General features: G+C 41.3%; 1 protein-coding gene across 1 annotated transcript in view; it reads right to left on the bottom strand.

Annotated features, from left to right (window-relative positions):
• The window catches only part of DSCAM (DS cell adhesion molecule), a 558,550-nt gene that overhangs the window by 131,335 nt on the left and 412,666 nt on the right, over positions 1-14,549 (bottom strand). Inside the window, exons 12-14 of the mRNA XM_077813965.1 lie at positions 9,565-9,761; positions 5,099-5,195; positions 3,460-3,588 (exon numbers count right to left, since the gene is read on the bottom strand). Of these exons, the coding sequence (XP_077670091.1) occupies positions 3,460-3,588; positions 5,099-5,195; positions 9,565-9,761 (423 nt within the window). The remainder of the gene's footprint in view (positions 1-3,459; positions 3,589-5,098; positions 5,196-9,564; positions 9,762-14,549) is intronic.

The raw sequence follows: 14,549 nt of genomic DNA, 5'->3' as shown, positions 1-14,549 counted from the left end.
TTTTAAGACTTGCGAATAAGACGCTCAAGTATAATATAATCAGAAAAAACAATTGTACACATATTCATGCTGGGTGTAATGTGTATGGCCATAAAGCCATAGCTTGGAGAGTAGCGTCCTGAGGTCTTTCCACGAATTCTCACTTGAAGCAGAAGTTCCAGAATAGGTGGGTAAAGAATCACCCCTTCTGGTTTCTAGTCACCACTCTGACCGCTACTCAATCACTCGGACCTTGGTACCGAAGTAGTCAGTTGGCATATCCAGCAGTAACCTGCATTGTTATTTCTTAAGTATCTAATTCTCTTTAAACATAACTATGCTGGTTATTTTCACTTTTATTCTTGCTGGGTATTACAGATGATTATCATCTGCTGTGTGAATGTTTTGCCTAAATTATCTTCTAGCCTGTTATTTCCTTCTTTCGTACGTGTACACCAAGCACTGGGTTTAATATTAGTTCAAGGATCTTATCTTCCTAAGATCACTGTCTCTCTTAACATCTGAAAAAATTCAGCAATAACCATTCTTGACTCTCTTTTTCTTCAGCATTGCTTTCCCCAGCCATTCTGCATAAGTTAACTTTACCACTGCTTTCATATTTTTTGTTGCCTTTCTATCTTCTTGATGATTTTTCTATAGACTTATGGCCAAAAACTGGGCACAGTTAGATGGCTCCAGGCAGGAAAGCAGTTGGATAGCTCCAGGCAGGAAGTATCCTGATGCAAGGGATTCCCTGAGCAGTGTAGAGGTAGGCTCAGAATTGGAGGAGGGTGCATCAGGGAGGAATGGCATTCTAAATTCCACTTCTTCTGGGTTGGTGGAGTGGATTACAGGTGGATAGGGAAAGCCAGAACCAGAAACATGGAAGTGCACACATAACTTAAAATCATATCACCCGCTAAGCTGCACATCCTGGGCTGTGCTTCCAGGGATGCTAGACTGAGAATCTGGCCCATAATCTTTAGGGAACTATACTCACTGGTATAATTTCAATTTTTAAATAATCTAATTTCTCCTTAAAAAACAAACAAAAAACCGTGATTTATGAGCAGTTTATACAACCAAGTATGACATTTGCTTCTATTTTGTGGAACAGAATCCTCCTAACTCCCACTTCCTAACCTAGCAATAGTAATATTAATATTATGCTATTTTTGCATATCAAAGACCATGCACAGGTAGGATTGCTACCTCTGTGCTACTCAAACTTGGATGTCCAGGATGATCCTGAAGCCATAAAACTGAGCAGCTGGCGGTGTGTACTGAGCACCCTTACAGACTTCCTGGGACAGCCACCTCAAAAAAAGAAACAATCTAGGGAAAACCAGGACAGTGACAACCCCATGCACAGGAAAAATACAATACAGACCAATCAAATGCAAAATATTAAAGACATAGAGTGGAATATAATTTGTATAATTAGTTATCAGTTTCAAAGAGTTAAAAGTATAACATTATACAAATACTTTCTCATTATTAATTTCATCAGCAATATGTTTGCACCGGTAACCATATATATTCAAAATGTATCAGTTATTAGACCAGGAATCGGCAACCTTTGGCAAGCGGCCCACCAGGGTAAGTCCCCTGGTGGGCCGGGCCGGTTTGTTTACCTGCCGCGTCTGCAGGTTCAGTCGATCGCAGCTCCCACTGGCCAGAGTTTGCCGCTCCAGGCCAATGGGGGCTGCGGGAAGCGATGGCCAGCACATCCCTCGGCCTGCACACCTTCCTGCAGCCCTCATTGACTTGAAGCGGCAAACTGCGGCCAGTGGGAGCTGCGATCGGCCGAACCTACGGACATGGCAGGTAAACAAACCGGCGCGGCCCACCAGGGGGCTTACCCTGGTGGGCCGCTTGCCAAAGGTTGCCCATGCCTGTATTAGACTGTGTCCACAGATAATTTCCGTAGACAGAGTACAACAAACACCAAGATGAGAAGCAGCACAAAACAAACAAACAAATTCAATGTCCCTGTTTAATATCTTTTAAAGCTTACTTATCAATAAGGTGAACCTTATTCATCCATAATTTTCTGCTTTCTTCCTAGTCCTTTCTTGGGCCATGATATACGAGAGTATTTAAACATAGGATTAAATTTTAAACATAACCTTAACTTGTATGGACTTCAATGGAACTTGAACATGTGCTTAAAGACAAACCTGTGTTTAAATTCTTTCCTGAATAGGGATGATTTCCTGAACCAGGAGTTATGTTTATTTTCTCCCAGTTCTCACCATTCTCCAATGACCCTTTCAGCTTTGCTCCAAAATCCTTTATCTTTTTTGCATTTTCTATTCCTATACAGGGTATTTTCCTTCTTTCCCCCCGGACAATTTGAAAGACTTTATTTGTGAGTGTGTAATGTCTTACAAAGTTGCTTATAAAATGTTTGTGAAACAGATGGACTCACATCTTTCACCTACATGTTTGTAACACTAAATTAACCACAGTAGCATAACACACAGCAACAACATATTACATGTGAGAAAGCATAAATGAAAGTGATGTCATGACTTGACTGGTAACTCTTTCTGCCAACTGTCTAAAAACACAGTTGAAACTCAAGCCAACATGCAGCTTTTACGTTACAGAGCAAATGAAGTTCAGCCCAGAGGCAGAGCTATGATATTTAATGCAAAAGTTCATATATTTACCAGTTTAAAATGTCACTGTGTCTCTGTATTTTCCCTTTAAGAATACGAATTAGCACACCTGTAGTGATACTGACGGATGGGTCAGCTTTACTTATGAGCTGCATGTTGATATGGCTGAATGCTGACCTAGCAGAAATACATCTGCTTACGTTGTACTGCAGATATGTGCCACTAGCCTGTCCCTTGCAGCATTTCAGAGGTTACTGCAAACTCAGCTTGGTGGCTTAGCAAGCTACTATACAGCTTGCTTTGTCGATCCTAGTACGTTCCTAAGACTGCAGTTTGGCTCTTAACCCTGCTGTTAAGGTGAAACGTCACACAACCCTACGTACAACAGAAGAGAATTTCTGTAACTCAGCACTCCAGATAAAAGGTCACTGTTCAGGGAAATTACCCCACTGGGAAAAATGGGCAGCGGGGTGAGGGCTGGGGGGGGGGTGTGAAGAAGGAGGTAAAGGTAATAATAGTGGCCTACTACCATTCAGCATCCATTGTGGAAGTCACAAGCTGGAATGGCTAAGGCTGCACCAGGAAATCTGATGCAGTTGTTTGTGGATATCCCAATTAAAAAAAAGGGAAGAGCAACCATCCAAATATAAACAAAATGGTCATAATATAAGAAATCAAAAACAGTGAAATGGCAAAAGACAAAGCTCACTGTAGAGAAATAAACAGACTGTTAAGGAAGAATTTCCATCAAGATGTTTTGATTTATGATTAACTGTTTACAGTAAAAACAAAATAATGAAGGAATAAAAACAAGTTATAAGAAATGGATCACTTGCAAATGAAGACTATCTCTTACCAGACTTGTTCTTGCATTCAATATCGTAGCCTGTGATAGGGCTATTTCCATCAAATCCCATGGTCCATCTGAGGGCAATGCTACGTGCTCTCACCTCTCGGATTTCTATTTCAGGAGGATCTGGTGGCTCTGAGTTAACAGACAGACTCTGCTTTAGTCAAAAGAACGCCGGTACGAAGCATAAGGTATAATAATGAGCATGGCTCTAATGTGGTCTGTTAACAGGATGATCTCATGCCATTTTCTCTGCTCCCTCATTAATATCTATACCCATTTAACCACGTATTGAAGAACATTCTATGGAGGAAGGAAAAGTCACTTTTCAAAATAAGAGCGACTGAATTTGTCTTGGATTACTAACTAACGGTACACCTGCATAGATGCAACATTTTGTAGTATTGCTTAAATTCCACTCCCATTTGCAGTATTCATGCCAGGGGAGGTTCTGGCTATAACTGTCACACTGCATTGGTACTTCTACATTTTGAATGTATGTGATGGTATATACATAAGGACAGTACTTTTAGGGCTAAACTGTCAGGGGTCGGGGGGAATAAGAATCCCAACCCTTTGAATATAAATTAATAAAAGAAGGGTTCAAAACCGAGGGCCTGATTCTCATTTACATTAAGCCCATTTCATGCTGTTACACAATGTGGCATATATATATACAGCTTATGGCATATATATATCTATATATCTATATATAGCTTATTCCCACTTATATGGCATATCTATATATCTATATAAATATAGATATAGCTTATGCCCACTTTAAGATCCCTTTACGCTGCCAGAGCAGTATAAAGGACCCTTAGGCAAATGAGAACCTGGCTCCCAGTTTCCTCCTGAATTTCTTGACAGGGCTGGTTCAGACATGCTGTGGAACCTGTAGTCACAGGGAACCAAGGGTTGGGAGAAAAATTTGTTGCAAGTACTAGAAATGTTATGCTCCAAGGCATAAAAGCACATGAGCTAGTGTCATGTGGCAAACCAGCAGCGGCCAGTGGCTGAGTACTGCCTCTGCTCTGCATCTAAAATACCATCACCTTAAACCACTCCACAACCTGCTGCTGTCTACCCGACTGAACTCCCCACAGGAGGGAGAACCCAGCCCCAGGCGATACAGGCTACTGGAGCCTGAGTTGCACAAATATATTAAAATTTATTTTGACTGATTAAACTTGAAATATTTTGTTTCTAAATATATAGTAGGTTTAACATTTCTCCTGAAAAAAAAATCACATCAAATGGCGTTTGCTTTATTTCCCTGAGTTTAAACCATTTTCTTGATTTAAAAAATAAATAAACCAACCCTCAAGTATACCGCCCCTACAGCATATGTGCTAGATGGATTTTTATGCCTGACAAGATTGTCAACTAGTGCATATAAGAAACACTCCCTTTACTCATCTGTACATTTCTACAAAGACTCTGGAGTTTAAGCTTCATTGTGATTGATTCTATGGTGCTAGAAAATATGAGTTTAAGATTCTGATGCACCTTCTAATTTCTCTGACAATTAGGAATATGTTTAATTAGGGACTACCACCTCCCCCCAAAACAGATTTCTGAGCATGGCATACACTTACTGTACTACAATAGTTGTGTTTTTTTCCTTATGTTGTCCTCTTCCTACCTTGCACAGTGAGCTGAATTATTCCACGGTCCTCCCCGTAAGAATTGATAGCGTGGCAGGAAAAGAAGCCAGAATCTTCACGCACAGTTGGCAAAATCTAGAGGTGGATTGAAAAGAAGCAATTGATTCAACAATATGTACAGAAAACAAACAAATGTAAGCATCTTTCAGATACATGGTGGGGAAATGATACAAACTTTCTCTTTGCAGTAGTACACTGATATTGTATGTGTGTATATACATGGAATATACAAACACACATGTAACTATGCAGAATAAATATTAATGGCATGAGTGTAAGGTCCAAAAAGCTGGTATCTATCAAGACTAGAAGCAAAAGCTAAATCTACTAGAAAGCTGGGCATTTCCCCTTTCCAGTGGTAAAACCCTTTTTTAGCTCTGTTGGGTTACATGGGGTCAGATCTTCAATTTTTTGCTGATCCAGGGCTCAATATTCCCTATTCTGCACCTAAGATCACTTTAATTTTTTACTTTGGAAGCATGAAAGAAACTTTTCTTTGGCAGGTTGTTTTTTTAAAAAGGAAAATGGCAGATGTTTGAAGCAACTTAATATCTGGAAGTAATCCTAGTGGAGATGGATTTGTGGGCAGAGTGCGGGTGAGGTGGTCAAGAATGCATAATAAATGCAATTTAATGTATGGTGTCACAAATTATTGCATGAAACTCTGGATATAAGCACCATAATAATGATATCTACACATTATATATATACACACTTACATATATTATAGGTGCAGCTGGTAGAGCCAGCTATTATTAAGCTTGCTTAACATTTCCCATTATAAGACCCTGTTGCTTATAGCTTTGCCAAACTTCAATCATTTGGGCTGAGATTTTTTTATACCAGGTATCTGCCTCAGGCTACTGGTTTTTTAATTTCGGTCACAATGGTCAAACTCCATGCTTTGGAACAAGGACCTGAAATTTGGCAAGAGGGTGACTATCAGGGATGTGCCTTTTTTTCATGCCCTTGAAAATCCACCCAAATGTAGCCAAGTTATAAGACTTTAAAAATCCCAGTTTGTAAATGCACAATAGAGAGCCCTGACTTCAGCAGCTAAAATCTCCACAGACTGCCTCCTAACTGAGCATGTTCAAACCTCTCCCAGCTCAAAGTGCTGACTAGACTGCTCATGCATCATCCCCTCACAAATCGTACATGTGACAGGACTGCACATGAGCCATCACACAAATTTACTGAACATGCTGCATCCTCTCTCTTCTCCTAGAGCTGACCAGATTCTGCATGAGCCATACTCACAGAGTGGCTGAACATGTGCCTTCCAGCCCAGGGCTATATTGTAGAAGCTGGAGTTTCCCTGTAATGGCTGCTCCCAGCTGCTCCAGGCCAGGGTGGGGCCAAGCAAAGGAACTGAGAGAAAGGAACCTGTCTCTCCTGTGCTCTCAATAACTCCCCTGCTGGCGATCCAGGCAGTGTGGAGAAGGAAACTGTGTGATTCTAACATAGAGAGGGAAGGGAATTGTGGGAAGCGAAAGGATGGTCTCATGGTTAAAGCAGCTGAATGCTGCCCTGGAGAACTGGATTCTATCCCTGTCCCAGAGTTCTTATGTGATACTCAGCAAATCACTTAAACCAGACTTTTCACAGATGGTCACTAATTGTGTTTTTCTCATTTTCTGGGTGCCTGATTTGAGACCCTTGGATCTGATTTGCAGAAGTACTGAACACTCATAGTTGCAACTGAAATCAATGGGAGCTGTGCTTTTAACATATAAAGTGCTATATAATGTTACATACTCTGAAAAATCAAGTTGTAGGAGTCTTAAAATGGACACCCAAAATTTGTGGAAACATTTGATCATAATCTCTCTGTGCCTCAGTTCCCCGTCTGTAAAATGGGGATAATACCTCCACTTCACCTCACCAGGCTGTCTGTGAAGATAGATTAATTAATGTTTGAGAAGCACTCAGTATAATTAGGAGTGCCATAGAGAATCCTATGAGGAAATGAATAGTTTTATATTCAGAATAGTGTGTGAATAGTGTGCAGTAAATACGGCCTGGGGCCAACACAGAACAATTAAAATAAAATATATATCTATATATTCAATAGCTGTTCATTAAGTGAGCACTGTCCATCCGGTGTACTGAATGAGGTAGGGTTTCCTGTGGAAAAAACATTCTGTGATCATATAATTAAAGACTATGAGGGGGACAAATTAAGGTTGCACGGGCAACCTTAATTCTGACACTTCTTAACTTTTGAGAGCTTGACTTTTCAACCTTAATAATATTCTTGTAACTTTTTTTGTGCATTTATATATATAGCTCTCTCTCTCTCTCTCTCTCTATATATATATATATCACTACCATATTATTTCATGAACAATTTGCTAACCAAGAAAGGGATTAATGCCCCAATCTTGCACACAGAAGTGCTATCATATGCACCCAGATGGAATCATACTAAAATCAGCAAGATGGTTGTGGATGCAAGGACCCATGCTAATGTATCTATTTGCACAATAGATTTATTTGTATGTAATACATATTATTCATTGCATATGTACATGCACACACCCACTTAGGACCTTATCCTCTCTCGCTGAAGTCAATGACAAAACTCACATTGACTTCAACAAAAGTAGAACAGGAGCTTTACTGGATATTCTTCAAAACATCTTCCAGCTAGTGAAGAAAGAGCTATATTTGACTGTGTGAGTATAGCTTAACATCATCACAGAGCTAGAGTTATTTCCTTGAGTTTGATATAAAACATCTCTTATTGTTTTTTTTATAGTGTAACTGAAAAGCAGTACTGGAAATGAACAAGAATTTTGCCAAATTATGCAGAATGTTTTGCATTGTATTCTTTGGAAGGTTTTTTGAAAAATCTGTGGGTTTTTTTTTTTTTTTTTTAGTATATTACTAAATATACATGCAAAAACATAGATGGGCGGGTTAGTAACTTATGTTTATTGATGAGTTTTAAGTAAAACTCACTGTTTAATTCACCTGACCTTGTCTTTTCTTAATCCTTCCCATCTGCTGTTCCAAATAATTTTCTTCCCAAAGACCTTCCACTTCCTTTTATCCCTCCCTTTGCAGATGTTGTCAGTCCCTCCTCCACTACATCTTTCCATCCATCCCAAGACAGAAGACGGTAGCGGCTCAACAGATGAGCTGCAGAAAAGTGAAGTGTTGCTTAGCCCTGCTGCCCAGAGAGAAGTGAGGGGGAAACAGCCTTGTTGGTGACCTTCCCAAGCAGAGGTGGGGGACATGGGGAGACACCGGTGCTTCCAGGGCTCTAGAGCCTGGAGGGATTCCTGGTGACAAATCGCACTGGAAACAATACTTAAAAGCAAAAGAAGATCAAAGAAAGGTGCCCCAATTGCTACATTAGGCATGACATCCACCTAAATCTTTAAATACAGGGTATTTGGACCAAAAAGTACAGCAGCATCAGATGTAGCCTGTGCTGATGTCCTTAGTCCTGATGTCAATTTCAACACTAAGAAGGGTCGTATTACAAAACCACATTAGGATTCATCACCTGGTCTCAGCGACTTGGATAGTGTGTTATACACGTACTGGTAATACAGACTCCAGGCCAAACTGTGGCTGTGCCAGGCTGGATGCTGTGATGGGGAGAGGGTGCAAGAAGCCCTTTGTCCCTTGCTGCAGGCTGCCGTAATGGAAGAAGGGGCAAGCTAGCACCACCAGAAACAATACTGTATCCAGAGTGCATTTCTAGGCAGAGTGAGGGCAGGCTCATGGCACCAGCCTACTAGGATAGCTTCACTTGTTTAGCAAGGGCTACCTCTGCTCTTTCTCCCACTAGTGCCCATGCGACACTATGCCTCCCAAAGCCATAATGCCATTAAGGTGGTACACCTCCTTCCCATATCCTTTCCAACTGAGCCTCTTCTCGCTTAACTGAGCCCTGTCTATATTTGACAGATAATGCAAGATTCATAGCTATGATACCACCAGAGAGCTGTATTTCACATAAGTAACAGCAAAGCTGTGAAATATGACTTCTTGCCAGCTGGCTGGAGGATTTTTGCTACAATATCCAGTATCTGCTGAATATTAACAGACACAGTGCAAGTCCTTCTCATGTCCCTGAGGCACTTTTTCCTTTAACCTCACTTGGTTTAGGATATTTTAATGGACATTTTATCTGATTATTACTCTGGCTGCCTTTGTGCCACCCAGAAGCCCAGACAGGAAGAGGGAGAGAGGACACTTGAAAAACACAGGGCCCGATTCTCTTCCTTCTTACACTGGTTTTGTACCAATATGACTCCACTGACTTCAGTTCTCCTGACTAAAAGCGGTATAAGCAAGAAGCGCATCATTATTTTTAGATAGGCAGGAAGGGGGGGGGGGCAGCTGTGCCTGGTGTCCTCAGCCATAAAAAATAGAAGCAAGCAATGCTCTAGAATGTATGAACAGGTCATCGGTCACTGTGCTTTAGTACCTGCAGGGTAGAGATGACTTCATCACCCACTTCCTTGGTGGAAACAAGATAGCGGGACATTTCAGGGTTAATGATTCGATCCTCTTTCTCCCAGCGGACTATGATGGGTTTCTCTCCATGTGCTGTGCAGCTCATCTCCTTCTTTTGACCCTGTGTTGCCAAAGTGGTGTTTGGATAGGAAGTGATCATAGCAGGAACTAAAAATCAAAAACAAGGCAGATCGTCAGTGAGACAGCTACTCTAACTGAGGTCTGGCCTTGGAGTCTCAGGCTCAGCAATGCTCTTGATATGTCACTAGCTAGCACAAATCCTTAGACAATGGTTTTATTTTCATTTTTATGTAATATCAGAAATAATATTTTAACTGAAGATGGTCCTGAGCCAACATCTGAGATCCAAACAATTCTTCCTACACATTAAAGAGCTAGGAATCTAGATTTGAAGCTTGAGTTCATCCTTATCTTTAATAAATTAAAATATGCAACGATACAGAAAATTACTGTGAGCCGTAAGCAGTCAGGGACATGGCCTGTAAAGATGTGATGGAAGAACTTTACATTCAGTGCCATGCTACTATGTTGAGATTCAGCAGAAATGACTGAGGAAAACCAATGGAACATGCATTTATATTTCTATTTATTTATAAATATATTCTGCATTATCATCAGCATTAAATGGCGATCAGGGCCCCATTAAGCTAGGAGCTGTACAAAACCACAAGAGACAGATGGCTGCACAGAGGAACTTATGATCTATGTAGGCAGAGTATATAATTATCATATGTACTGCACATGTTTAGATATAAAGCTGATGCTAAATCTATCCTGATTTTCTCCTACCATATTGAGTAGTCAGTTTTCAGTCTATTCACACTAATTGTCTGCTGTGTTGGCTCTATGGGGCTAAGAAGAATAAAAAAGCTGTAAAATCTTACTTTTGTCACAATCTATATAAAGAAAATGCAATTTTCAAGTTTCATTTCAAAATCTACATTCTGGCATAGATGTAATTATTTGTAGTGCTTAGAAGTCTTTTACTGCATGTCCTCCCCCCACGGTTCCTAAAAAAAGACAGGCTCAGAACTGACAAATCCAAAACTGAACCCCTTCTCAAAATATCATTTCAAGAAAATCAGACCCTGAAATCTCTGCCTTCCTTTGACACTGGGTGATGCAGTAAAGCGAACCACAGCTGAGTGACTCACCAACAACAAGCACACAGGGGTGCTCGGTTAGTTTGTGGTTGCTGCCCTGCACTGTCTCTCTGCACTGCTTGTTCTGTTCTCGTGAGCCAGAAGATAACTGACATTTAGGAGACTCCTAAATTTTGACAGTAGCCTGATCACAAGAAAGGAGCAGCAGAGCCACTCAGAGGAACAGTGCGGCATCAGCTTTGTGTCCAATTGTATATGTAAGTTTCTGAACAACATGCTCTAAGCCAGGCCAGGATGGGCCGTGGAGCAATCAGACATGTAGCCCGTGGAGTGGAATCTGGGATGAACTCAGGGCCACTGCCTGTTCCCACCGCACACATTGGCCAAAAAGTGAGCACTGCCACAAATGCTGTGATCTGCTGCTGAATATCACACTACACTCGCTCTTGGCCAACTATGGCTTTTCTACACAGCATTTTGGAGCAAGCCACCCAGCCTGTGTCAACAGCCCTGGGCTAGCAGGGCTTGTGCTAGAGCTCTAAAAATACCTGTACAGACAATACTTTAAGTTACAGCTCAGGCTGGACCTCAGGCTCTGGAGTCAAGGAGGGGTGTGAGCTTAAGAGCCCAGCTCCAGCCTGAGCTGCAGCTTTAGCGTGCTCTCTACACAGATATTTTTAGAGTGCCAGCAAGAGCCCCTCTAATCCAAGTTGGTTGACTTTGGCTGGGAGGCTATCTCCAGAATGGTGTGTGGACATATACCTAGACTCTGCTCCCTGAGTTGCCACCTGAGGGAGGGAAGGAGAAGTGCTTTATTCACTCACACATCTGGCTCCCCGCTTATGTGGAGATCATGGCAGGAGAGAAGAAAGAACCATTCGGTGATTAGAACCCAGCCTGACCTGCACTGCTGCTGCAGCATCAGAATGAGACCTTCTGAGGTCCTTCTCTCTGTCTGTCCGATAAGCCAGCCACAAGCCTCCCGCTTCTTTCCAGGAAAGGAGCAAAGCCTGCTTCCTTTTCTTCATCTTGGAGTCAGGCAAGCTAAGTGTTCCCTTCTTCTGGGTGCTACCATCATTAAGCTGTTGTCTGAGCAGAGTGAGAAAACAGTCCCCATCCGAGGAAATGGACTGAAGTAAGTCTGCTCAAGACAGCCACTTCCATCTTTACACTGACAGGAAGTAGGTATGCCCACAGATTAGATTGTGGGTACGATCTTGAAGGTGTGTCCTCTGATCTTGGGTAGGCTACCACAGGCACAAGGTATAAAAAATGGTGCCATGTTGTGCCTCACCCTGCTATCCAGTGTTTGGAATAACAGTGGATAAAAGCGTGCGGACATGAGTGTCAATGGATAAGGACAGGCAGATATGAGGAGTGTCACCACTGTAACGATGCTGCCTCTGGCGGGACACAACTGAGAGTATCAATTCAGGAAAAATTGCTTAGAGCACGGCAGTTACACCCCAAACCTGGGTTTCCTTTATTATTAAGGCACACCAAACCAGCAAAACAGAGAGGACTTCGGTCTCACCCCACTGGTTAACCATAAGTCATACAAGCAATTCCCTTAGACACTCCAGTTTCCCAGTATCACCACCAGTGCCACTCATCATGGGGATGAATGGTTATGAAAACCAATACCCCAGTAAAAGAAAAAATGTTCTCCAGATCCCAAAGGACCAAGCCCCAGACCCAGGTCAATCCCCAAATCACGCTGTTGCCAGTCCTTTAGAATCCTAAATCTAAAGGTTTATTCATAAAAAGAAAGAAATATAGATGAGAGTTAGAATTGGTTAAATGGAATCAATTACATACAGTAACAACAAAGTTCTTGGTTCAGGCTTGTAGCAGTGATGGAATAAACTGCAGGCTCAAATCAAGTTTCCACAGCTTGGATGGGTCATTTGGTCCTTTGTTCAGAGCTTCAGTTTGTAGCAAAGTTACTCCAGAGGTAAGAAGCAGGATTGAAGACAAAATGGAGATGATGCAGCTGCCTTTTATATTCTCTGCCATGTGGAAGGACACCCCTTTGTTCTTACTGTGGAAAATTACAGCAGCAAGATGGAGTTTGGAGTCACATGGGTAAGTCACATGTCCATGCATGACCCAGTTCTTTACAAGCCGATGCCATTGTTTACATATTAGTTTGAACATTCCCAGGAAAGCTCAGATGTGGTTTGGTGTCTCCCAAAATCCATTGTCAGTTAAATGTTTCTTGATTGGGCTCTTACTCTGCAAATTCCTTTCTCAAGAAGCTGACCAAATTCTTCACTAATGCTACTTAAAATCAAACACAGTGAGATACAAGTACATAGCCAATATTCATAACTTTAAGTACAAAATGATACACACATACAGATAGCATAATCGTAACCAGCAAATTATAACCTTTTTGTAGACACCTCACATGACAACCTTTGTACAATATTTGCTGCAAATATATAACAGTGGTTGCAACAACGATCTATATGGTCACAATTTATGTCAATAACGTCACACCCTACTATCCAGGGTTTGGAATAACAGTGGATAAAAGTATGCGGACATGAGTGTCAATGGATAAGGACAGGAAGATATGAGGAGTCTCGGTGATAAGAGGCGATGAAGGATTAACCCTTTCAGATGCTCTGGACTGAGACTAGAAATGTTGTTTCACTGCCTCGGTCCTCTCCAAGCCTTGGAAAGTAATGAAAAAATAAATACCTTCCATGCAGGGGGGTGAGAGGGAGCACAGGAGAAACACAGTAAATTATTGTGATAATATGTTCATATGATGAACATAAAGAAAGCGTATGACAGAAATAAAATGTTTAAGACATGATTTCAGGTCTCCACTATCAGCCATTCAGGCAGTTAAAAACACAACTAGTACTTTTCCGAGTCAACCCTTGCTGTAGGGTTGTTATGCATTCATGAATGGGAGGAAAGGGGGCCTGGGCAATTGCGAATAGGAATGATGTCCGTCACTCAGTTAAGATCTAGCCCATGCTGAAAAAGTTTGAAAGCTCTGTGTGCTGAAATGGAACCACCTTCCTCTGAATTGAATCAGGCCCTTTACTTGGAGGTGCCTGGGGGCGGGAGTAGAGGGAGGACACTCTTTGCCAACCTCTCATATCCAGAGCTACTTCCACAGTACTGTTCTCTCCACTTCTATGCCTGGTGAGCCTGCCTCTTTCTGTCAGGCAAACAGTCAATTTGTTTCATTTAAATTTTTGTGGGTCTCAATTTCAGAAAGAAAATAGTGCCACTCAACTTGGTTCAGGGCCTTTCCACTCTTTTCTTCCAGACTAAGCCATTGCTAGTGGACAGAAGAAGAAACCTTTTTTAAATGAATTACTATAATTGCTGTTTTGAAATGCTAATGTTTGGTGGCATGACCTTTTCACATGTCAGAGCTATTGATGCTTGGATATGACAGTATGTCAGGATGCAGCCCTTTCCATTAGAAGGGTTTCTGAACCATAACAAACCAATCTGATAATTAAAATGGTTGTGGAGCTGTTGGTTAGAATTAAAAATTGGATCTAATTACAGACGGGATTCTTAGAAAGGTTTTCTCTGAGATATGATACATTTACCAGGCATCATTATGCAGTCTGATTACCTATGTCTTGTAAAACTGTTTGTATATTAAATCCTGATCAACTTTCTTACAGAGAAGTGTTCCACATGAAAGATTACTTGGAAGAGGAAACTGAGCTGAGAGGAATTCCTGCTTTCATAAAAAGAAGTGGTGGTCCCCATTTCTCCAGGAGTCTCACGAAATATAATACTGTATTGCTCAGCTGATTTATTTCACAAAAGTATGACTTTCCAACTGTCAACAAGG

The sequence above is a fragment of the Eretmochelys imbricata genome, chromosome 1 (genome assembly GCF_965152235.1).
Source record: "Eretmochelys imbricata isolate rEreImb1 chromosome 1, rEreImb1.hap1, whole genome shotgun sequence".
NCBI classification, from domain to species: domain Eukaryota; kingdom Metazoa; phylum Chordata; order Testudines; family Cheloniidae; genus Eretmochelys; species Eretmochelys imbricata.
The sequence above is the reverse complement of the archived record's forward strand: the minus strand, read 5'-3'. Positions and strand labels throughout refer to the sequence as shown.